The sequence below is a fragment of the Nematostella vectensis genome, chromosome 14, assembly GCF_932526225.1.
Source record: "Nematostella vectensis chromosome 14, jaNemVect1.1, whole genome shotgun sequence".
Taxonomy (NCBI): domain Eukaryota; kingdom Metazoa; phylum Cnidaria; class Anthozoa; order Actiniaria; family Edwardsiidae; genus Nematostella; species Nematostella vectensis.
Genome location: NC_064047.1, coordinates 13089396 through 13114038, shown reverse-complemented (window position 1 = coordinate 13114038; position 24643 = coordinate 13089396). Strand labels below are relative to the sequence as shown.

Here is a 24643-nt window from a genome sequence, read left to right as displayed (position 1 = left end):
GCCCACGCAATTAGTACAAATTTTCTTTATTAGAAAAAACCGAGAGAAATGCGAAATAATCTAGGATTTAGCAGCTTTTTTTAGGAAAAGAGGAAAGAATTTTACCCTTCAAATTGTATTTTGGTTATTTAGTTAGTTATTAAAATTGGAAGCGTACGGAAATGTTTATTCGCTCTTTCACCGCTCGAGAGGGCATTATTTTACGCGTGAGTGTTGTGTTGAGTTAATTCAAGAGGATATTAGCGGAAATCCTCATCACGATAATCTACCGATGCTTGCCCGGAGTATTTCGTAGTACCCGAGCATTTCCGAGGATCCTCGTAAAGAGCGCGAGCTCCGTAACGTAAGAGCCATACTTGACAACACAATGGCTGAAGACTTTCGATCGAATTCTGGAAATGTAACTACTTTATTAATCAATGTTGAAGTTAAGTCCCAATATGTCTTCACCAACGAGACAAGTTAGTGTTCGAAGACTCCCACCGCTCCCAAACCAAGTTCCGGTGAAGCCGATTTTAAAGGAAAATGGGGTTTCTCTGGAGAACGTTAGATGTCGACATTCGCGAAGTAAGTTTGCACACGATTTCGCTTTGCAAATCTGTCTGACAATCTGATCTTCAAGCGATAAAACCTAACAAATATTTAGCACCATACTACTAAGTACTTGTAAATCACCTTCTTTCTTAAAAATCCTACTGTTGTCATGCAACAATGTTCCGTTGCTATATTCAATGAGCGATGAAGAACTTATTACTCATCTGTGAAGGGCTTTTTAGTTAAAAAATAATAATTGAGTTTTTCTTTTATTTTGTTTAAGACATTTTAAGGCTTACTGACTTCCTCTATATCAATGTGATTCAAGACCGTTATTATTTCGATTTCTTAACTCTAAATCACTCAGAGATCGGGCCCGCAGATTTCTTGTCTATCCGATATCTTTGCATTCGGAAAGTCTATCCGTAACAACAAATATTATTATGTTATTTGGCGCTCTCACGTTGGATTCAAATTAGGATTATACTTAAAATGACTTCTCTAACCAATTTAATTAAGTTTTTGTACGTCTTTGTTATTAAAATCGCTCAAACTTGCCTTGAAACGTGATGTAATTTATACCATTCAAGAATTTGTAATGCGATAGCACACGGAGAAATTGATAGCTCTATAATGAAATTTTACATTCTAGACAGTTTACACAGTTATGGAAAATGCGGGTCAAATACTATGTGATTTATATTAAAACAATTACTCAACTATTGAGTCTCAAGATAAAAAATAATTCCCCTCGTCCTATGAGTCTCATTGAGATTTTTAATAACAATGTTTACCCACCTCTAAAGACGTATCGATTTACAAAGATATATTTCTTAGCCAATCAAATATAAGTTCAAAATGTCATCTACTTGCCATCAAAGAAGTAAAACATAGGAGGATAATACTTCCCGTACTGCTGTGACTACAAAGGCCGTTCCTTCGACGCCCTAGCATCGAGCGTTGAATTTATGATATTTCACTTCCCCTGGGTTCGTAGTGATGTCCTTTCATATTTGTTGTTGTCCCTTAGCCATGCCCCAAGTCGGCCTCTTAGATTTTCCCTTATAAAAGCGCGCGATAACATGATGGATTTCAGGCCGGGATGAAACTTCAGCCCGGGCAGCTGCTTACCGATTATATTACTTAAATCCAGCCCGGGCTGAGTTCTATTCAGCCTGGGCTGGACTCGAATTGTATTGTTATCCAGCCCGGGCTGAAATATTTACGCGATTTCATGGCGATTTTAACCCGCTAGCCCGTGCTGAAAACCCTAGCCCGGTTTGCCAGACCGGGCTGGAAAACTCCCCCAGGGCTGAAATTGATCCCGGGCTGAAAACTCGTTCATGTTATCCAAAGAGCAATTTTAAAAGTATTTGTGGAGGATAGCGGGCTGGACTTTAAGCCTCACTAAACGGGATGAAAACTCAGCCCGGGCTGAAATTTTTCATGTAATCGGCCCCTTATGGGTATTTACTTCAGAATCAAACAAAACTAGACGCGCGGAAAGGACGTATGCTGTCGTGCTGTCGTCGTGCTGTCGTCGTATGTCGTCGTGTCGTCGTGCTGTCGTCGTATGTCGTCGTGCTGCCTAGCCAGATTAGCTTTTTAGTTACTTCTAGGCAGCCAATACCCAAAATCTGTAATTATTATTTATTTTCTTACTGTAATTTCTGTGTGTGGTATAAATAAAGTTATATTGTTGTTGTTGTTGTCGTAATCAAACACTTTTTTCTCGAAACTTTCTTAATATTTGGCAAGATCATAAAGTTAGACCCTGTCCCCACGTGTCTGTTTTCTTTTGAAAACGCAACCTTTTTGTTCCGTTTTCAAAAAGATCCGCGTCCACACGAAGCGTTTTCATTTAGATAGTTCCGTGGCCTGGCATGCGTTCTGTTTGACCAGGGATTTATGGGGGATGTGGTATTAGTACTGACGAACTAAACTTCAGTACTAAGAAGTTCAGTACTTGAAGTGTTGAGTAAGAAAGGGGGATGAAAATGCTCTGTTAGTCCCCTTTTTTACCGGGAAACCCGGATTCTTGAACATGGGTGGGTCCATAGGAATTTTAAGTGTATCTAAAGGAATAAAAGCAACATTATCGAAATTGGTTTATTTATCAATATGTAACATCCCTTATTAGTACAGAATCGCTGTCAACGAACAAAAAACACATTATCAGGGGGCCAATTCATGATATTCTACAGGTTTTCAAAATAGCCGGCTTGAAACACCTACTTGACCAGTCCCCCTAATGGTTTATGCTCGAATTGGCGCGAAAAGTATCACCAAATAAGAAGACCTTCGAGAAGTGTTTTTTTTTTCTTTGCTAGAATAACCATAACAGAAATCACTATATTTTTATACGTTGTCTCTGAAAAGGAAAAACAAGTCTAAGTAATAATCTAAGAATAAGTTACAAAGTGTAAGGTCGACATAGTCGAGTGATATAAACTAGAAATGAGGATTTTCAGACAAGTATTTCCATCAAGTTTACGGTGCAACACGGCGCCATTGCTGCGATGCATTGTTGTTCCATCTTGCATAAAATGATCGCCATCTCGCACAAGCCTGGGTCATTCGGGGTATTTGGATGGACAACATCTTATCCAAAGGTCATATTACATCGACAACTAAATTAATTGCTAAAGGAACCACGTTTTCGACAAATGCAATAATGAATCTTTAGCAAAAATTTCCACGGGACGTGACGTTCCCGATCACACTCATCCAAACAACAAGTTCAAAATACGCTCAAGATTGGATGCAATAGATATTTGAGCTGGGAATATGGGGAAAAAAAGCCGTACAGTCCTCGATAATTTGAAAAACTTTGATAATATTAGACCCAAGTTTCGAGAAATTAGGTAGTAAGCATCTTGGAGATTTCTGTTTGGAAAATATTTGTAAACAGCGGGTGCGCCTGTCTTTAGCAAAAATTTCCACGGGACGTGACGTTCCCGATCACACTCATCCAAACAACAAGTTCAAAATACGCTCAAGATTGGATGCAATAGATATTTGAGCTGGGAATATGGGGAAAAAAAAGCCATACAGTCCTCGATAATTTGAAAAACTTTGATAATATTAGACCCAAGTTTCGAGAAATTAGGTAGTAAGCATCTTGGAGATTTCTGTTTGGAAAATATTTGTAAACAGCGGGTGCGCCTGTTGGCTTATATTACGTTAGGGCCCGCCCGATCGACAATTCGAAAAAAAAATCAAAAACCAGTATTAAACCCTTTTTCTACTTAATTTTTTTTTGCATTTTCCAGCTGTCCTTAGCTAGTTATTTCTTTTTGAAAAGAGGTGTTTCACTTTCTCATGACAACTCACAAGCGCTTGAGTTTCACGAGCGCGAGCTTACATAGAGCATAGAATAAAATGCAACGCCAACTTTCGCGCCACGTGCTCGCGATCAATTTCTTGGTCTTCGACAAAGGAGTTTTACAGACCGGCTATTCAAAGGGCTGTAATTCTACTAAGATATAGGGGATATAAGATATCGATTAATGAACCGTTTTGGAGGACACTGTTTTTATTGCTTTAGTTGCACTTTAAGATGACAGAAGGGACGCGGGCGGAGTTATCTCACATTTCCGTGCAGGTCATTAGCAACCACGCCATTCAAGGACCATAGTAACCAATAGGACCATAGTAACCAATAGGACCATAGTAACCAATAGGACCATAGTAACCAATAGGACCATAGTAACCAATAGGACCATAGTAACTAATAGGACCATAGTAACCAATAGGACCATAGTAACTAATAGGACCATAGTAACCAATAGGACCATAGTAACCAATAGGACCATAGTAACCAATAGGTCCATAGTAACCAATAGGTCCATAGTAACCAATAGGAACATAGTAACCAATAGGACCATAGTAACCAATAGGTCCATAGTAACCAATAGGACCATAGTAACCAATAGGTCCATAGTAACCAATAGGTCCATAGTAACCAATAGGACCATAGTAACCAATAGGTCCATAGTAACCAATAGGAACATAGTAACTAATAGGACTTGTGTAAACATGAAGTATGTAGACAACATAGGAGAAGAGCTCCCAGTGCCGTGGAGTTTACCAAAAGAACGGGATCTAGTACCTTATGCTGCATGCTGTATTGTAGCCTCTACAAATTTGACCGAATTACAAGTCAAGGAGTTCTTGGGCGCGAATCCCAGTTTCCTTGATGAAGTCATTCTCGAGGTGGCGAGCAGGGAACAGATTGAGAGATGGCTCATTCGCAAAACCCATCTCATCTCGACCTCTGGCCCAGACAACAGTAAGTAGCAAAGCAAAACTCATCTCTCAGAACTCATCTCGTCCAGAAAACAGATTTTTGAAAGCTATGGATATGTTTTAATTCAGGGATATTAGATGGTGAGAAAAAAGTTTCAATCGGATGATTGCAATTGCAATATTTGTTATTGAATTTGGTAAATTTAGTACATAGCTTTTTTTAATATTTCATCGCATAATCTTTCAAGATTAAATGAAAAATTAAGGATTTTTGGGCAGCGTTTTTTATTATTATTTCATCGCATAATCTTTCAAGATTAAATGAAAAATTAAGGCTTTTTGGGCAGCGTAGAAAATTGAGATGGCGCTTGTTTTAAACAAAGGCCCACAGTCGTGTTATGATAATAGTTTGGGAGGTGTGGGCTTTCATATGAGGGGGAGGGGGAGGGGTAGGAAGGGGAGTAACGAAAGACTAGTTCTTTCCTAAAGTGTAATGTATTTTTTCTAATCTAGAAATGTCGACTTCATTATCCAGATGGAAGGTAAGGAATATGCCATGATGCTATGAATGGTAGAATTTCATTCGTATACCACATCATAACACCGTTTACTCGAACTCTGATAATAAAACTATGAACTGAGCTCAATTTCGGTTGAATTTAGTCCTAATCTGCAGTCCTGTCTCTAAAAACATAAAGAACTTCCCTTGCCAAACTCAAATTGTCTTCTTTATATTCCCACAAATACCCATAACATTTCGATTATACTTCTTAAGTTAGTTGCTTAGACTTTTCCTTTCACTGGAATACACCTGTTTCAAATAAGGTTGCACTCGAGAATCCATCTGTCGTAACCCGCAGTGTCTCATGGGTATTGTATAAATGGTCTGTGTAGCCATATCAGTGTTTACAGGCACAAAAGAAATGCACAGTTTCCAAACCTTATTTCGTTTTGATTTACGCTTATTTGCTTGTTTATTGATACCCATAAATCTCTTCGGGTTACCACGCATCGACTATCCGGGTTCAACCCTTTCTGAAATATTTGTATGTATGCTATATGATTGTTAAAGTTATTACTATCAACCCCGTTAACTGGTAATGTTTTTTTGCGCAAGCTTAACAGCTTAAAGACAGAGGTATCACGGAAAGCTCTTTCAAATTTCTTTTCATTTTTCGGCAGTTTTGTGTGCATACTGATAAACGGAAGATGTTACAACAGCTGACAAGAGACATTAACCAGCAACCGAAGAAAGCGCGAGTCATGTACGAGCTCGCTGCGAACATTGCTAAAGGTAAGCCGAAGGAAGCCCGAGTCAAGCACGAGGTCGTAAGGAACATTGCTAAGGGTAAGCCGAAGTAAGCCCGATTCATTCACGAGCTCGTTGGGGACATTGCTAAGGGTAAGCCGAAGGAAGCCCGATTTATGTATGAGCTCGTTGGAAACATTGCTAAGGGTAAGCTGAAGGAAGCTCGAGTAATGTACGAGCTCGTTAGGAACATTGCCAAGGCTAAATCGAAGAGAGCCCGAGGTGATTTTCACGAGTGCCCGTAATAGAGGGGTGTCCGTAAGGCAGAAAGAACTTAAAAGTGCCCGGAATAGCCGATGTGATTTGATTTATTCTTGTCTTTTAGCTATTCATGCTGACCGATTCTCCCTATATCTTGTCGATAAAAATGGATCGGTGAGTATTGGGCATTATTCTATACTTTAGTACATGTGTGCTGGACGATTTCTGTATTAAGAAACAGAGATCGGGGTTTATATTGATTGACTTTAAAACTGTCATTTTATTTGCTTACTAGAATATTTTATTCTTTCTCAGGATATCTTTCTTTATTCGGAGTCAAAGACAAGGTACATAGGAAGAGTCCTAGTTCCTTCTTCTCCTAATTCCTTCGCCTCCTAGTTCCTTCTTCTCCTGATTCCTTCGCCTCCTAGTTCCTTCTTCCCCTAATTTCTTCGCCTCCTAATTCCTTCATCGCCTCCTAATTCCTTCACCTTCTAGTTCCTTCTTCTCCCAATTCCTTCGCTTCCTAGTTCCTTCTTTTCCTAATTCCTTCGCCTCCTAGTTCCTTCTTCTCCTAATTTCTTCGCCTCCTAGTTCCTTCTTTCCTGATTCCTTCGCCTCCTAGTTCCTTCTTCTCTTAATTTCTTCGCCTCCTAGTTCTTTCTTCCCCTGATTCCTTCGCCTTCTAGTTCCTTCGCCTCCTAGTTCCTTCGCCTCCTAGTTCCTTCTTCCCCTAATTCCTTCGCCTTCTAATTCCTTCGCCTTCTAATTCCTTCGCCTCCTAGTTCCTTCTTCTCCTGATTCCTTCGCCTCCTAGTTCCTTCTTCTCCTGATTCCTTCGCCTCGTAGTTCCTTCTTCTCCTGATTCCTTCGCCTTCTAATTCCTTCTTCTCCTGATTCCTCCGCCTCCTAGTTCCTTCTTCTCCTGATTCCTTCGCCTCCTAGTTCCTTCTTCTCCTGATTTCTTCGCCTCCTAGTTCCTTCTTTCCCTGATTCCTTCGCCTTCTAATTCCCTCTTCTCCTAATTCCTTCGCCTTCTAATTCATTCTTCCCCTTATTCCCTCGCCTCCTAGTTCCTTCTCCTAATTTCTTCGGCTCCTAGTTCTTTCTTCCCCTGATTCCTTCGCCTTCTAATTCCTTCGCCTCCTGATTCCTTCGCCTCCTAATTAATTCGCCTCCTGATACCTTCGCCTTCTAATTCCTTCGCCTCCTAATTCCTTCGCCTCCTAATTAATTCGCCTCCTGATACCTTCGCCTTCTAATTCCTTCGCCTCCTAATTCCTTCGCCTTCTAATTCCTTCTTCTCCTGATTCCTTCGCCTTCTAATTCCTTCGCCTCCTAATTGATTCGCCTCCTAGTCCCTTCATCGCCTCCTAATTGATTCGCCTCCTAGTTCCTTCATCGCCTCCTAATTGATTAGCCTCCTAGTTCCTTCATCGCCTCCTAATTGATTCGCCTTTTAATTCCTTCTTCTCCTGATTCCTTCTTCTCCTGATTCCTTCGCCTCCTAATTCCTTCGCCTTCTAATTCCTTTGCCTTCTAATTCCTTCTTCTCCTAATTCCTTCGCCTCCTAGTTCCTTCTTCCCCTAATTCCTTCGCCTTCTAATTCATTCGCCTTCTAATTCCTTCGCCTTCTAATTCCTTCGCCTTCTAATTCCTTCGCCTTCTAATTCCTTCGCCTCCTAGTTCCTTCTTCTCCTGATTCCTTCGCCTCCTAGTTCCTTCTTCTCCTGATTCCTTCGCCTCGTAGTTCCTTCTTCTCCTGATTCCTTCGCCTCCTAGTTCCTTCTTCTCCTGATTCCTTCGCCTCCTAGTTCCTTCTTCTCCTGATTCCTTCGCCTCCTAGTTCCTTCTTCTCCTGATTCCTTCGCCTCCTAGTTCCTTCTTCCCCAAATTTCTTCGCCTTCTAATTCCTTCGCCTCCTGATTGCTTCGCCTTCTAATTCCTTCGCCTTCTAATTCCTTCTCCTAATTTTTTCGCCTCCTAGTCCCTTCTTCTCCTGATTCCTTCGCCTTCTTATTCCTTCTTCTCTTAATTCCTTTGCCTCCTAGTTCCTTCTTCTCCTGATTCCTTCGCCTTCTAATTCCTTCTCTTCCTAGTTCCTTCGCCTCCTACTGTAGCTGTCTTCGAGGTGACATTTATTCTAAATATGGACCCATCATTTCTTGCCAATAGGACGCGGAGTCTTGGTCGGCAACCCATCGGCAAGGGAGGGACCGTGGCAGCGCATGTCGCGGAGACAGGAGAACGCCTCTTTATTAAAGACATATTAGGGGTAAGGGGTATCAAAGACATATTGGGGTAAGGGATATCAAAGACACTTTAGGGGTAAGGGGTATCAAAGACATATATAAGGGGTAATTTTAAACCTGTTGGCCGATTGAGATTTCAACAAAACAAAATAAGATGGCGGTCGGGGCTCGACACATTGCCCATTTTTTGTATTTTTAGAGGAATGCTCGTTTATAATTGTCTTGCCAGCTAAACAAATCTCTTTTTATGATGAGAAACAACAATGTAAAAGAGGGTAATTAACAACCCACTCACCTTCAGTATGCTTTGATATTACAATGGAACTGCGAGGATGCCAAATCAACGAAATTCTTCTCGATGAATTATTTTGTTGTTTTTTATTCTAGATATTGCTTGTTCTCGCGGTGAAAGAAAGATTCATAGAGTTATCTTTTATAAATCACCTAAAAGAAGTTTCTAATCAGTCAGAGTTTTCTTTTTTTTTTTTTTCAGGACGAGAGGTTTCCAAAAGGCATCGGTGTGGAAGGTATGACGTATGACATGGCCTCCTTTTTCACACAATCTCTCCTTTGTAAAGAATATCGATTGATCTGTTTGAGATAAACATTATTTGGGAAGGTAATCACCTTGAGACTGGAATGCTGAATTGCGAGAGCTCAGAAACAACGTGGTGGAGTTGAAAGCGCCACGGGTAGCCCACATGCAATTCATGTCTGACTCTGAGAGAGAGAGGGAGAAAAACCCTTGCAACAAAGCCGAGAGCCAAGAAGCTCAACTAAGATAGAACAACGAATCGGACCCTGTAACCCAACTAGACAGCAAAATATTGATGTGCATCACCTTGTTACTTTTTTTACATTGTTTATTCTTTGATGTTGATACCACCCCGAAAATTAGGGATTTCCGACGTGACGACATACACAATATTTGAGCGTGTGCTGACATGAAGGAAAATGTTTCAAATAAGCTCATTCCCCTTAAAAAAAATTCTTGGGCGGAATGTCATTATGGGTCTTTCAAAGTAATTCGGGGAAGGGGGGAGGGGTGGGAGGGGAAAGGGGGGAGGGGTTGGAGCTGGTACATGCTTCCCCGAAACATAAGTTGCTGCATCTCTATTTCTAGTAGCGTCATACTTGAACATCATATTTTCAGATAGCACCGCTATGTCTGTTCTATGCCAGCCCATCATCCAGTCAGACGGCACTCTGGTCGGTAAGTATTAAAGGGTATGTTCCATGTACCCGTGGGCGCCACGGAATGGTCAGTCCCTCAATCCTCTGTATACAGAGAAAATCCCGCGTTAAAAAGGATAGCGATTTAAAGGGGTAGTTGCACTGAAGACTAATTCAAAAAAGCAAACTAATAAGAGACATTGATTTTAACTATTGCTTGGTAGGCGTCGTCGAGCTTGTCAAAGCCCTTGGGAGCATGCCATTTGAGAAAGAAGACGAGGAGGTGAGGAAAAAACTTCTAACGGAAGACTTCCAACGCTTTTAAGTAACGACTGTACCCATTTTATACAACACCCATACTAACGCTTGTACCCATTTTATACAACACCCACACTAACGGCTGTACCCACTAACGGCTTTTCTGAACTCCCTTGTAGATTCTGAATAGTTACCTGGTCTGGGGAAGCATAGCGATACACCACGCCGAGGTGAGCATATTTTTTAAAAAGCAAGAAAAATAAATGGATACAAATGGACAGTGGATCTTAGTGACTCGAACAGGAATTTATTAATGACAGGTAGGGAAGCGCCTCCTTCTCATGTTATTTCCTTTTTCAGATTTCAAAACAGATAACAAAGCAGAAGGATCTGAACACGTTCCTTTTGAATGTCGTAAGGTGCGTGAAGTGTGAATGTTAATGCGCAGCATAAATTTTTTTTTTTAATTCGTGCCCATTAGATCAGCAATGACTTCCTTGATATTCATAGCCGTATATTCGCATATGTTTATAAGGCTGCTTGCTTGCACTGATAGCGTGTTATATACGTGTTATATCACACTGATTTCGTGTTACATACGTGATATATCGCGCTGATTTGCGTATAAAGCGCGTATTACATCACACTGGTTGCGTGTTGCATGCGTGTTATGCCACGCTGATTGCGTGTTATTTCGCGCTGTTAGCGTGTAATGCGCATATTACATCACACTGGTTGCGTGTTATTTGCGTGTTTCACCACGCTGAAAGCGTACTCTTGTCCTATCACAGGTCGATATTCGACGAGGCCTGTACCATGGATACAGTGATAGAGAAAATTATGGTGAGTGGAGCAGTTTGTCCTCGTGACCCAAAAATAGCTATGCTGGCGCTGTTTTCAAAAGGCCTCAGTAAACTCCTCTGTCAGCCGCCATTTTGTCATTCAAACAAAATACCAAGTGCTTGAAAGCATTTTCCCATCGGCTGCGGGCGCGGAGCCAGGGGGTGACCTAGAGGTCTCCTCCCCTTCCAGCAGCCAAAAAGATTAATAAGTTAATTTATAAGACACTATATAAAATACAGGAGAAAATACTTTGAAGGGCCTTTTAGGCCCCTTCTATTAAAAAATCCTGGGCTGGGCTGATTTGTGGAAGCTTTTTGTAAATGAAGTATATATTAAAAAATTGAAGAAAGAAAACAAGTGATGAGGCTGTCTAGGGCTCTTTCACACTACTCATCACACAGAAGGGTCCATACCATGAGCTACACATACAGTTGCCGTGTATATAATATAATTAACAGCGATACTTGTGTTATTTTGTGCCAGGCATTTGCCAAGAAGCTGGTAAACGCAGACAGGTGTTCTCTCTTCTTGCTGGACCAAGCCTCTGAGGAGCTATTCGCGAACCTCTTTGACGACGGAAATGAGGACGGGAGCTTCCGTTGTGGCAATGAGATCAGGTAAGACTTCCGCCTCCTGTTAAATACGGTACGACTTCCGCTTCCGATTAGATTTTTTACTACTTCCTGTTAGATAATGTACGACTTCCGCTTTCGGTTATATACTGTACGACTTCGGCTTCCCGTTAGATCATTTACGTTTTCCGATTAGAAAATGTGCGCTTTCAGCTTCCAGTTAGTTTAGGTACACTTCCGCTTCCGGGGAAGATTGCAGTAATTAGCGCTGACAGATATAAAAGTGTAATTGTGTTAAATTGCGTTTTTTGCTCAAAACCTAGTCGTTTTTCGTAACGATGATTCGAGTTATGATGGTAATTCTAGTGTTACTTTTGGTTTCATTCCCGATAACGAGTTTTAAGCCCTAAATGATCTGTTGTTTTCAAACATAAATTTGTTTAACCATGTTCGAAAGCAAATTGTTGCTCAATAACTGATATATATTTGTTCCAAGCGTACCATGTTTAACACAAGCTAGAGTAAATCCCGCCAAAGTATTTGAATGATAATCAGTGTAGATCACTTGATAAGTAGCCCGTGACACGAGGACACTTGGTTCCTCGCTGTTGACAACTCAACTAAGGTAAAGAGAGCTTGTGTAACCGCACAAAAAGTCAACCAGGACCAACCTGGGTTCAGTTTACCGGGACTCAACCTCAGTTGGAATCCTAGTGTCACCACGACATGTATGGTTGATCGTGATGATCCATGCTATCTATAATGACTGTGAATGATGGTTATAATGGTGATGATGTCGCTATATGTGCTGGTTTTATGTGGTGCGGTTGATTATGATGACGATTATGCTGCTAGTAATTATCAATATGATTATAAGGGTTAAATATTTTTCTATTTCTCCTTATATCACTCAAGGTTTCCCGTGTCGAAAGGCATCGCGGGATACGTGGCGTGCACGGGTAGTATCCTGAATATCCGAGATGCCTATCGGGACGAGCGGTTTAACCGAGAAGTCGACATGAAGACAGGATACACGACACACACGATACTCTGCGTCCCTGTGCGGTGCAAGGGCAGGTGAGGCGCATACACGGCATTCAATCGTTAGATGAATACACGGCATTCATTAGACTTATAAGGGTATACAATACTTAAATTCACGGCATTCGTTAGACTTATAAAGGGCACACGGTACTTAAATACACGGCATACATTGGATAAATACGGAGAAACGGTACATATATATACAAGATATTTTTACAATAAATACACGGATACCGGACATAAATACACGGTACTCATTAGGTAAATACGGAGGTATGGTACTTAAAAACACGGCTTAAACTTGATTAGTTTTTTCACATTTAGAGGGCGTCCGTATTTTAATGCAGTTCTGACATTAATCGTGTAGATATCCTTTAATGCTCTTATTTTTCTCCACATATCTTTATCTGTTTCAGTATTATAGGAGTGTGTCAAATGGTGAACAGTCACAATGGATTCTTCTCTCCTAACGGTACGTACGCAGGAAACTTTATATATCGGACACCCATGGACACCCCTGCTTGTCTTATTTACAGTTTGATACAATAGAACAGTTACATACAGTGGAACATCCGTAAGGTGGACGTTGTATTGACGTCACCCATTTGAATAACGAAAAGAATATTCGCTGCGTGAGACTTGAATATTTGCTGCTTGGGTACCTGGGAATGGTTGTGCTTGAGTTTTGGGAATGTTTGCTGCTTGACACTTGGAAATGTTTGCTGCGTGAGACTTGGGAATATTCGCTGCGTAAGACTTGGGAATGTTTGTTGTTGAGACTTGGGAATGTTTGCTGCGTGAGACTTGGGAATGTTTGTTGTTGAGACTTGGGAATGTTTGCTGCTCGAGTCTTGGGAATGTTTGCTGCGTGGGACTTGGGAATGTTTTCTGCGTGAGACTTGGGAATGTTTGTTGCGTGAGACTTCGGAATGTTTGCTGCGTGAGACTTGGGAATGTTTGCTGCGTGAGACTTGGGAATGTTTGCTGCGTGAGACTTGGGAATGTTTGCTGCGTGAGACTTGGGAATGTTTGCTGCGTGAGACTTGGGAATATTTGCTGCGTGAGACTTGGGAATGTTTGCTGCGTGAGACTTGGGAATGTTTGCTGCGTGTGACTTGGGAATGCTTGCTGCGTGAGACTTGGGAATGCTTGCTGCGTGAGACTTGGGAATGTTTGCTGCGTGAGACTTGGGAATGTTTTCTGCGTGAGACTTGGGAATGTTTTCTGCGTGAGACTTGGGAATGCTTGCTGCGTGAGACTTGGGAATGTTTGCTGCGTGAGACTTGGGAATGCTTGCTGCGTGAGACTTGGGAATGCTTGCTGCGTGAGACTTGGGAATGTTTGCTGCGTGAGACTTGGGAATGTTTGCTGCGTGAGACTTGGGAATGCTTGCTGCGTGAGACTTGGGAATGTTTGCTGCGTGAGACTTGGGAATGCTTGCTGCGTGAGACTTGGGAATGTTTGCTGCGTGAGACTTGGGAATGTTCGCTGCGTGAGACTTGGGAATGCTTGCTGCGTGAGACTTGGGAATGTTTGCTGCGTGAGACTTGGGAATGTTTGCTGCGTGAGACTTGGGAATGTTTTCTGCGTGAGATTTGGGAATGTTTGCTGCGTGAGACTTGGGAATGCTTGCTGCGTGAGACTTGGGAATGTTTGCTGCGTGAGACTTGGGAATGTTTGCTATTAAGACTTGGGGATGTTTGCTGCGTGAGACTTGGGAATATTTGCTTTTAAGACTTGGGAATGTTTGCTGCGTGAGACTTGGGAATGTTTGCTGTTGAAACTTGGAAATGTTTGCTGCGTGAGACTTGGGAATGTTTGCTGCGTGGGACTTGGGAATGTTTGCTGCGTGGGACTTGGGAATGTTTGCTGCGTGAGACTTGGGAATGTTTGCTGCTTGTGGGACTCGGGAATGCTTACTGCTTGGGACTTTCTGAGGGGGGGCGTGGTTATGTCTATTGATTATGTGGATCTCTTTCTAGATATGCAATCGTTTGAAATGTTTGCGGGGTACTGTGGGCTGGCTCTACACTATAGCAAGGTAAGGAATGATTCTCCATCCTCACTTATCTCTGGTTTATTTCTTCGATCTTTCTTTTCTAATTCGCTGCGCTCAAATAGAAAACATTTATTTTCTTAACAACCCGATGACAACGAGTTAGGAGGAGAGCCAGCCAGCAAATCGTTAATTAACAGGCGGTTAGTAGAACTACAATAACAATGCAATATGAAAAAAATACAAATTGATTGAAAACCAAGACATTACATGCATTAGTGAAAAAAGATGCGTATACTAATCAATTAACTAACTAATTGGTTGAAAATTAAAACTCGTACAAAGTAGAACTTGTAAGTTTGCTGGAAGGCGTCAAGTGAAAAACGCAACGCTATGGAGCGAATAGATAATGATAAATATCGGTGATTTCGTAATAAGAACAAAGGTAAAATAATCAATCTCGTGAATACCTCAAATAAATACATTTTACCTCTCTCCCTTCATAATATCCGTATCCAATCCATACAATTTTGAAAACTGTCGTTCTTTATTTAGCTCGCTCGATCAATTCCTTATTAGGACGAAAACTTGGAATTCGTGTTTTTCAGAACGCCATTATGTAAATAGGCCCATGCTCTAGCGTTTTTAGAACATCGCAGGTTTCCCGCGCTCCCCCAAATTATTTTTATGCCATAAAAAAACACTTCCATTACTCACTCTTTCCGACTTTCGTGTTTCAGATGTACAATTCGCTCTTTTGCGCGCAGCAGAAGCACCAGGTGGCGCTGGAGGTCATCTCGTATCATTGCTGCGCGTCAGAAAAAGAGACAGAAGAGTTCCTTAATTCCGCTGACCTTGTTATGCTACCGCCGGCGTTCAACAGGTACCGTAAGCAAAGCCTATAGTACCAGGCGTTCCACAGGTACTGTAAGCAAAGCCTATAGACTCAGGCGTTCAACAGGTAGTGTAAGGGAAGCCTATAGACCCAGGCGTTCTTGTCGGGTTTCCCGTCCTTCGAAATGAACCGTTAGGCAGCTTTGGGTCTGGGGTTCCCTGTGACGTCACAATTTTTACCAGCCACAGGAGGCCCAACAAGAAACCTGAGTAAGAACGCCTGTGTCTTTGCTGAGGTTAGCACACAAACATGGTGGACCATTTTAACTTTTCGCATGGTGGACTCAGGTCATGGGCATGGTCATCGGAAATCAAATTCAACGCTTACGACCATTCGGGGATATCTGAGGCTAGAGAAGGGGAAAGGCTGTGGATATATGTGTCATTATATTCGCACCTTACCTCCCCTCCCAACAGAATTTTTCAGTAGCATACAATATTTTACAACCTAAAACTTGGCACTTAAATATTGCCCCGGTTTTAGCACCTGCAATAAGAGACCTTAGGGTACCCTAGGGGGGCTGTGAATTCGTGCTGACTTCTCCCTCCCGCTATTATAGTAATCTATATCAAGGGGTATAAATTCAAAGTTCGAAGTTCCAAGACTCCTTAAACCCCCACAGTATCCTTTTTCCTTACTAGAAGGAAATAGAAATCACAGGGGTATCTTCATTTCAGCTTTTCGCGCGCTTTTACGTTTGTGTAAGATTTGTGATGTAAACATTTTTTTTTCCAGCTGGGAATTCGATATGTATCAGGATAATGATGCGCTCACTTATTATTTTATCAAAATGACGCAAGATCTCTTTGACCATTGTAACGTCAGGTTAGTTCCCTTTTTCTTCGTTTATCAGTTACTATCCATTCTCGTATTTGTCAGCCCTTATCTTCGTTCTCATTTTTAGAGTGGATCTTGAGACGATAGCACGATTCTCTCTGTCAGTCCGGAAGTGCTACCGTGATATCCCGTACCACAACTGGTGTCACGCATTCTCTGTCGCGCACAGTCTGTGGATTGTCATACGAGATAACGAGTCTCTTACGGACTATGAGGTAGGTTATCACGCTTTTCACGCAATCTGCACTGGTCACTCGTCACACAATCCATTTTGGTCACTCGTCACACACAATTTGCACTGGTTCTATTGTGGATTGTCATACGAGATGTCAAGTATCTTACTGATTATTACGAGTTATCACGAGTTTCACGCAATCTTTGCTAATCGCTCTGGTCAAACTGGTCACGATAGTAACAAAAATGCACTGTTTCCAATGTGGATTGTCATATGAGATTACAAGTCTCTTACGGAATATGAGGTACGATGTCATGCTTGTCACGCAATCTTCACTGGTCATTCTAGTCACACAATCCGCACTGGTCACGGTGTCGCGCACAGGGATAATAAGTCTCTTACAGGCTCCGAGACCTGACCTTAGGTAACGCCGTCCACACCAGTCACTCGTGTCACGCAATTTTGTAACTATAGAAACTGTCGCTGTTCATCGCGGGTATTTGTCACGATGTTGACCACCGCGGTAAAAATAATGCGTTCATGCTTCACTGCAAGACGCCTCTAGCCAACCTCTACACGACTTCCACGATGGAATGGCACCACTTCAAACAAGGAGTCTTTATACTAGAGGTACGCATGTCAAGGAAAGTACCACTTTAAACAAGGAGTCTTTATACTAGAGGTACGCATGTCAAGGAAATTTAGCCAAAAATTGTGTTTTTTCCAGAGGCGGTCACTTCCATATAAGGAAACTTATTTGGAAAACCTGCATGATTCTTATCATTTTAAAGGCTGCTGTACCGCAGGTGCTTGGCAAACTCTATGAATTGTATTCAGAAGAGAAAAACAGTGACTGTGACCATCTTTAGTCAATAAAGAAGGCCTCTGAAAAGAAACGAAAATTCCTCGGTACCAGACCCCTAAAACGACAACGGTTTTTTCATATGATAGCAACTTATTGTTAGACACATGCGATACGGCGGCGTTTACTTCAGTGCGTTAGCGTTCCCCGGAATATTGGTGGGTAAAATACAGAAACGTTCAGAAAACCTGGGTGCACAGCCACGCCCCTGCTGGTCACGTGTTTAACATATTATAATGGGGACCACGTGCCCCTAGCGCCCCATCCCCTTCTACGGCCCTGTACTTAATGTACACTGATTTGATGTATTCATACATGACTATTGAAGTTGTAGTGCAAGAAGTTTTAGAGTAAAGCCAGCAAGTTCTGAATCTATAAATATTGGGAAAATTGCGCGTGGGGGTACGTGAGAAAAGACACAGAGAAATTGTAGTTGAATTTTACCTGTTTTTTTAATAAGATTGACAACTTTCAGACTATGATATAAGAATTGTGACATACACAGGCAAGGGGGGAAACGTTTGTTTTTACGACATCAATTGTTTTCCATATTATTGCCGTATTTCAGAGCGAGGGCCAAAACGTCTTCGGGCAGTTAGATGCCGAGAGTTATCGAAGGGTAAGATGCCATTTGCTTTGTATTCTCTTAACGCGTCGCAAAAAATAATTAAATTACAATGGTCATTTAAAGAGTCACAACTTTGTTATTGTTTCCATTAAAATCGGAATGCACATAATGTGCTAAAATTTTGAAGTAACCATCTAAAAACAACGTTTAATACTTTATTTACCAAATTCGATCGAAAATATCGGGTTGGCTTCCGCAAATAAGCAGATGGAAATGGATGCTTTTTTACACTTGGTGCTTTGCTAGGAGGACAAAATGGCGGCTGGCAGAGGCTGTTTTATATAGACAGGTCTCTTGCTCGCAGGATACCAAAGAGCAAATACACCCGTAATGTTTTATGTGGCGAAGAACCCTAAAGACACTACTGATTTGGAATGAGATACTGAATGAGAAAATGTAGAAAAAAAAGGAATTAAAAAAATATATGAATATGAAAAAAATAACTACAATATAATATTTTCAGGTGCTTATTAGTGAGTATATGAAAACACAATGGGAGGGGAGGGTGTGGGGGGCTAGATGCGGGCACTGACGCGAATCATCTTGTTATAGGTTCTAGAACTTATCCAGGAAGCGATCATCGCTACGGATCTAATGTTGTTCTTCGGAAACAAAAAAGAGCTGGAAACTCTGCAGGAAAATAAAGCATTTCGCTGGGAAGAGGAAAAACACAGGTGTGAATGAGACTGGAAATTGTTTCGACGAATAGACCATTCCAGCTATAAGCATGCGCGCGCACTAACCATGGAAACTTAGCTCAACTACCGTCATGCAGCGCGCGCTTCGTTTGGTGCGAGTTAAAAATGCGCGCGCTGCATTCTGGTATTTGAGGTAGGTTTCTATGATAATGCGCGCGCAAACTTATAGCTGGAATGGCCTATTAATGCTTGCGACTTTGCAGTCAACTCACGCTCTACCTGAGAAGACAAAAAAAAAAACAAGACCACAGAGATGTAGTTGCCCGCTCATAAGGCCTAACGTAATTGGCTGGATCACCTCATTGTTCTATTGTATTCCCGTTCTACTGTTTTTTCATAATGTCTCATGTTGACAGAGCAAAAAATGGCATGAAATTTTCCAATTCTCAATATCAGTTCCTCTGACCAAATGCTTAACTCTAAATTTTAATGAAATTTAGAAGATATGAAATTTAGATATTAGCGAGCAAAGGTAATTTCTGATCAGAACCCGACTTCTCCCTAAAAAGAAGAGAATTCATACTTTGAACATTTGTAAATTGCAATTCAAGCCTTATATCTCGAAGACGAATCTATTAGAAAAAACACTTTTTGATATGTTGGTTTACATATCATGTGACGTCATGCATATTACATGATGTCAAATCTACGTCATGCATATTACATGATGTCAAATCTACGTCATGCATATTACATGGTGTCAAATCTACGTCATCCATATTAAATTATGTCAATTCAACGTCATGCATATTACACGATGTCAAATCTACGTCATGCATATTACATGATGTCAAATCTACGTCATGCATATTAAATGATGTCAATTCAACGTCATGCATATTACATGATGTCAAATCTACATCATGCATATTACATGATGTCAAATCTGTCATGCATATTACATGATGTCAAATCTACGTCATGCATATTAAATGATGTCAATTCAACGTCATGCATATTACATGATGTCAAATCTACGTCATGCATATTACATGATGTCAAATCTACGTCATGCATATTACATGATGTCAAATCTACGTCATGCATATTAAATGATGTCAATTCAACGTCATGCATATTACATGATGTCAAATCTACATCATGCATATTACATGATGTCAAATCTGTCATGCATATTACATGATGTCAAATCTACGTCATGCATATTAAATGATGTCAAAACAACGTCATGCATATTACATGATGTCAAATCTACGTCATGCATATTACATGATGTCAAATCTACGTCATGCATATTACATGATGTCAAATCTACGTCATGCATATAACTTGAAGTCAAATCTACGTCATGCATATTACATGATGTCAAATCTACGTCATGCATATAACATGATGTCAATTCTACGTCATTGCAGGTCTCTGATTCGCTGCTTGCTTATGACCGCGTGTGACCTGTGCACGTCGGCCAAACCATGGGATATTCAGGTCGTTGCTGTAAATAAAGTCTTCGAGGAGTTCTACATTCAGGTAAACGCTTGGTTGCGGAATCTATTAATAACTGTAAGAGGGGTCATGCTTGTTTGATTGACTAGGTTTCTGGGAAAGTCCTGATTGTGATTACTTGTTTGATTGACTAGGTTTCTGGGAAAGTCCTGATTGTGATTACTTGTCTATAGGGTTTTCTGGGAAAGTCCTGATTGTGATTACTTGTCTATAGGGTTTTCTGGGAAAGTCCTGATTGTGATTACTTGTCTATAGGGTTTTCTGGGAAAGTCCTGATTGTGATTACTTGTCTATAGGGTTTTCTGGGAAAGTCCTGATTGTGATTACTTGTCTATAGGGTGACGAGGAGCGCAAGATGGGACTCGATCCATTGCCGATGATGGACCGATCAAAACACGATGATCTTCCGGAGAACCAGGTATTGATTGTGAAGTAAATGATTAAAGATGTTAATATAAACTAACGTTACCACTATTGTTGTCAGGTTGGCTTTCTGAAGGGCATCGTTAGACCGTGCTACTCACTACTCATGGACTTCGTCCCCGAGATGGCTCCGCTCATTACTTATGTCGAGTAAGTTGGATTCCGTTAGTTTGACTGTCTCCCAACATATTCCACTATTTCAATCAACGTCTTTATCACTTACTTTATTATTTATTTGATACCCACGAGGCACTGCGGGTTACGACACAGATTCTCCCAATGCAACATAATTTGAAATAGTGTAGGTAACATTTTTTTTAAATGCACCAAAAACTGGTATTCGACTCTGTCAAATTTTCGTCTATTATAGCTTCTTCAGGGCGACCTGCCCTGAAAAAAAGTCTTATCAAAGAGGAAATTTTATTTATTTATTGTTTCATTCATTCATTTATTTATTTATTCTGGTTTACGATAACGACTATTTGGACCTTTTGTATTTTAACATTTTTTACCATACATAGCTTTCCGGACAAGACAATAAGTGTTTAATGATTTACAGGGACTAAATTAAACGAACTTTATAAATCGCAACCAAGACAGAAACATACACTGAAATGAATCTGTCTCGCTAGTGGCACGCACGGGCTGACGTACAAATGATATTTGAGTTTCCTGCAGTCCTAACATTTATCCATTCATTATCCCATGCTTTGGGAGTGGATACAATATAACGAATCAATTACAGCGCGCGTTCTGAGGGCGGGTTTCCATATTATCGCTTTCGATAGCACTCGATAATAGGCAACCGTGTACGGTTATATGGAAACTCACCCTGCGATTATGTGCGATCGTATGCGATTATATGCGGTCGTGTGTGATCATATGGAACGGAAACCACTTTGCGATCGGAATGCGATCGGTTGCGATCGTACCGTCAAATTAGCTGCGGTCGATTGCGATCATGTGCGATCATATGGAAACCACTTTGTGATCGGGGATTGATCGGAATGCGACCGGTTGCGATCGTACCGTCAAATTAGCTGCGGTCGATTGCGATCATGTGCGATCATATGGAAACCACTTTGTGATCGGGGATTGATCGGAATGCGACCGGTTGCGATCGTACCTACAAATTAGCTGCGACTGTTTGCGATCGAGTACAGTTTGTTTTAACTTATTGTTTGTGAGTACCGCGTAATAAATCCTTTTTTTTTTTCTGACAGTGGAAACCTGAGGAAATGGACGAACCTCGCGAAGAAGCAACAGGCCAGAAACGATAGCAACAGCTTGCTCATTCCAGAGGAGGAGCGTATTAAGAGGTCCATCTCTTTTATCGACTACTGAACGTGTCCTGATTATGGTCGAAGCTTAAAAGTCATGTATAAAAAAAATTGTACAAAAGAATTTATACTATTTTATATTTCTAAAACCAAGTATCAGATATGCGATTTATTATTTCCTAAATACCAGGCCACTCTGATGATAAGTATTGTTGTTATCAATAACTATAGAAGGTTTTAGTGGATACCTTATATTTCTCTGTGTATAGACCGTTTATTTGGCTATTTATGCAACTGCATGTACATTCATTGATTTGCTTTTTTTTTTACTTGAATAAAATAATTGCATTCGCTTTCAAGGGTTGCTCTTATGATCTCCACATTTTCATAATTAAAATAACTAACAGTTTTGAAATTACTGTTTGTCCATAACTGTAGGCCTTCACTGCTATAAAAACACAAAGCCCCCTTGAAAAATTTTCGATTTCTTATATCTAAAAAAAAACTGAATCAGTCTTAGTTCGAAACCGTCGTTTTGTTTCCCGGCTCGTTCGGTCAGGACACTTCTACATATTATATTTTCCGTTTTTTTTTATTGGACTAGGGCTGTGTAAGTCGAATGTTCAACTTAAACGTGCAGAAACGCGTGTTTGTTGGCAGCGATCTAGAATAATAGACCCAGATCCTAACCTTTTAGATTATTACATGTCCTTTGTCCTCCTCACAGTTTTCTCGGGTAAAACAAGCAAAGAATTGTTTTGATCATAATGTAGAGACGTACGTATATTTTTATATTTGTCACAAAGTAGCGGTTTATATGCACGTATAAGTTAAATTATTCCAATTACATACTTTAAATGGATAGCATCATGATATAATACGACGATTTAAATTTTAATTTTACTTTCGCAATTCTTGAGAAATTGACGAGAAAACCCCGTACCCCCCCCCCCCTCCCCCAACACACATCTTTACCTCCCAAGTTCAGAACATATTCTGTTATTTTTCTTCCTGTTCTGTAGCTTTGTGAAAACAAATTGATACAGTTTTCAATGGATTCTTTTATTACGAAAACATATGCATTTTTGGCAAAAACTTTATATTTGAATTGTCAATGGATGAAGTAATATTATAATTTTATATATACAGTAACTCAGTGCATTCATTAGTGTTCATTTGTGGGTTTTTTAAATGCACATTGTATCTAATATTTGTAATAAATCGTTTATTTTCGTTTAATAAAAGTGTCGTTTCGCGTACTTAAAATTATTTTAGTTCTAATCTATGGCAATTAAGCTTCTGTCTTATGTTTCTCTTGCGAGCAAAATGGTTCTATTTTTGTGTAAGTTCAATTAGCCATGCTTGAACCCGTTTTACTGGTTTCACTGCCTGAAGCTGTTGACATAAGTCCTGTAAGTTCTCCGTACTTGAACCCGTTTTACTGGTTTCACTGCCTGAAGCTGTTGACATAAGTCCTGTAAGTTCTCCGTACTTTAACCCGTTTTACTGGTTTCACTGCCTGAAGCTGTTGACATAAGTCCTGTCAGTTCTCCGTACTTTAACCCGTTTTACTGGTTTCACTGCCTGAAGCTGTTGACATAAGTCCTGTAAGTTCCCCGTACTTTAACCCGTTTTACTGGTTTCACTGCCTAAAGCTGTTGACATAAGTCCTGTAAGTTCTCCGTACTTTAACCCGTTTTACTGGTTTCACAGCCTGAAGCTGTTGACATAAGTCCTGTAAGTTCTCCGTACTTTAACCCGTTTTACTGGTTTCACTGCCTGAAGCTGTTGACATAAGTCCTGTAAGTTCTCCGTACTTTAACCTGTTTTACTGGTTTCACTGCCTGAAGCTGTTGAAATAAGTCCTGTAAGTTCTCCGTACTTTAACCCGTTTTACTGGTTTCACAGCCTGAAGCTGTTGACATAAGTCCTGTAAGTTCTCCGTACTTTAACCCGTTTTACTGGTTTCACAGCCTGAAGCTGTTGACATAAGTCCTCTAAGTTCTCCGTACTTTAACCTGTTTTACCGGTTTCACTGCCTAAAGCTGTTGACATAAGTCCTGTAGGTTCGTAGAGTTGCGCTGTTCATGTGAACACCGAGGTGTCCATGTCGAGTCGTCTGGGTGTAACCGCTGTACAACATGACTGTGTTTCGGTCTACGGACGGTAGCTTGACTTGCCAACTGCTGTCATGGTTAAACGGACGATGTTTCCTCCTACAAGAGACCTCAATAGACTTAGCATCTTAGGCCTAGATTAAGCGGCGTGCCGGGGTCGCATTATCATGCCGCTCTAGAAGAGTTAGAAGGATAATGCGACGTTGGCATCTGACGTTGGCATTTGTCTGTTGTTATCGAGGGGTTGTCATGGATTGTCACTAATCGAACACATTTTTTAGCTCGGTCCAGGGACTGCGACACCAAGAAAGCGTCAGAACAATGAAATATCACTATAAAAATTGAGGTTCTTGATTCAAATTCCTTCTCTTGTTTTGGATAATTTCGGTATACCACCAAGAGGTCGAAAAGAAGTCAAAACCCGAAAGCGCATATATTGTTCAGGGCACTCCGCTTCCCGTAATCCCCTTTGCAGAGCTCTTGACTCCTTGACTTTATTAAAAAATGGCGTGGGGAAAGAAGGAACAAACGCGAATACCCTTCAGGACCCTGAACAAATTAACCCAAATTGTGAGGACTTAATCATATTAATCTTACCAGTGGTAATTTATTTTGCTCGCAGTGCTTGTGCGATTTGCTCCAGCGACCTTACCAAAGTGAACAAACCTAAAAAAAAATCGTTAAGTGAAGAGTTAACGAAGAAAATATGTTAACAACAATGTTTGAGGTTCTTTTTTGCAGCTAAATAAACTAAATTGAAGCGCACTAAATATATATATTTTTGTATTTCTCTTTAGACGTAAGACATATTTAAAGCATGTTTTATTGTCTAA

General features: G+C 40.7%; 2 protein-coding genes across 4 annotated transcripts in view; one reads left to right on the top strand and one right to left on the bottom strand.

Annotated features, from left to right (window-relative positions):
* Positions 1-336: 336 nt before the first annotated feature.
* LOC5503074 (cAMP and cAMP-inhibited cGMP 3',5'-cyclic phosphodiesterase 10A) lies at positions 337-22052 on the top strand. Of its 2 annotated transcripts, XM_048721536.1 has the most exons (27): positions 337-567; positions 4670-4825; positions 5296-5324; positions 5965-6076; positions 6417-6466; positions 6608-6639; positions 8469-8568; positions 9039-9072; positions 9699-9758; positions 9943-10001; positions 10156-10206; positions 10337-10395; positions 10768-10819; positions 11303-11436; positions 12307-12468; positions 12852-12907; positions 14418-14476; positions 15172-15314; positions 16062-16151; positions 16231-16378; positions 16813-16968; positions 17769-17819; positions 18381-18502; positions 19903-20014; positions 20328-20408; positions 20475-20563; positions 21637-22052. In XM_048721536.1, the coding sequence occupies exons 1-27, from the start codon at positions 420-422 to the stop codon at positions 21755-21757; spliced, it is 2466 nt and encodes an 821-aa protein (XP_048577493.1). In that variant the 5' UTR covers positions 337-419; the 3' UTR covers positions 21758-22052. The 2 variants fall into 2 exon arrangements, with proteins under 2 accessions (XP_048577493.1, XP_048577494.1); XM_048721537.1 differs by lacking the exons at positions 337-567; positions 4670-4825; positions 5296-5324; positions 5965-6076 and adding an exon at positions 6193-6313.
* A 687-nt stretch (positions 22053-22739) lies between these two features.
* Positions 22740-24643, bottom strand: part of LOC5520403 (polyphosphoinositide phosphatase-like) — a 40397-nt gene continuing 38493 nt past the window's right edge. The window contains exons 25-27 of one of the 2 annotated variants that reach the window (XM_048721535.1): positions 24408-24476; positions 23712-23909; positions 22740-23516 (exon numbers count right to left, since the gene is read on the bottom strand). In XM_048721535.1, coding sequence (XP_048577492.1) covers positions 23726-23909; positions 24408-24476 — 253 coding nt within the window. In that variant the 3' untranslated portion in view covers positions 22740-23516; positions 23712-23725. Of the gene's footprint in view, positions 23910-24407; positions 24477-24643 lie in introns of both variants that reach the window. The other variant, XM_048721534.1, reaches the window with a different exon arrangement.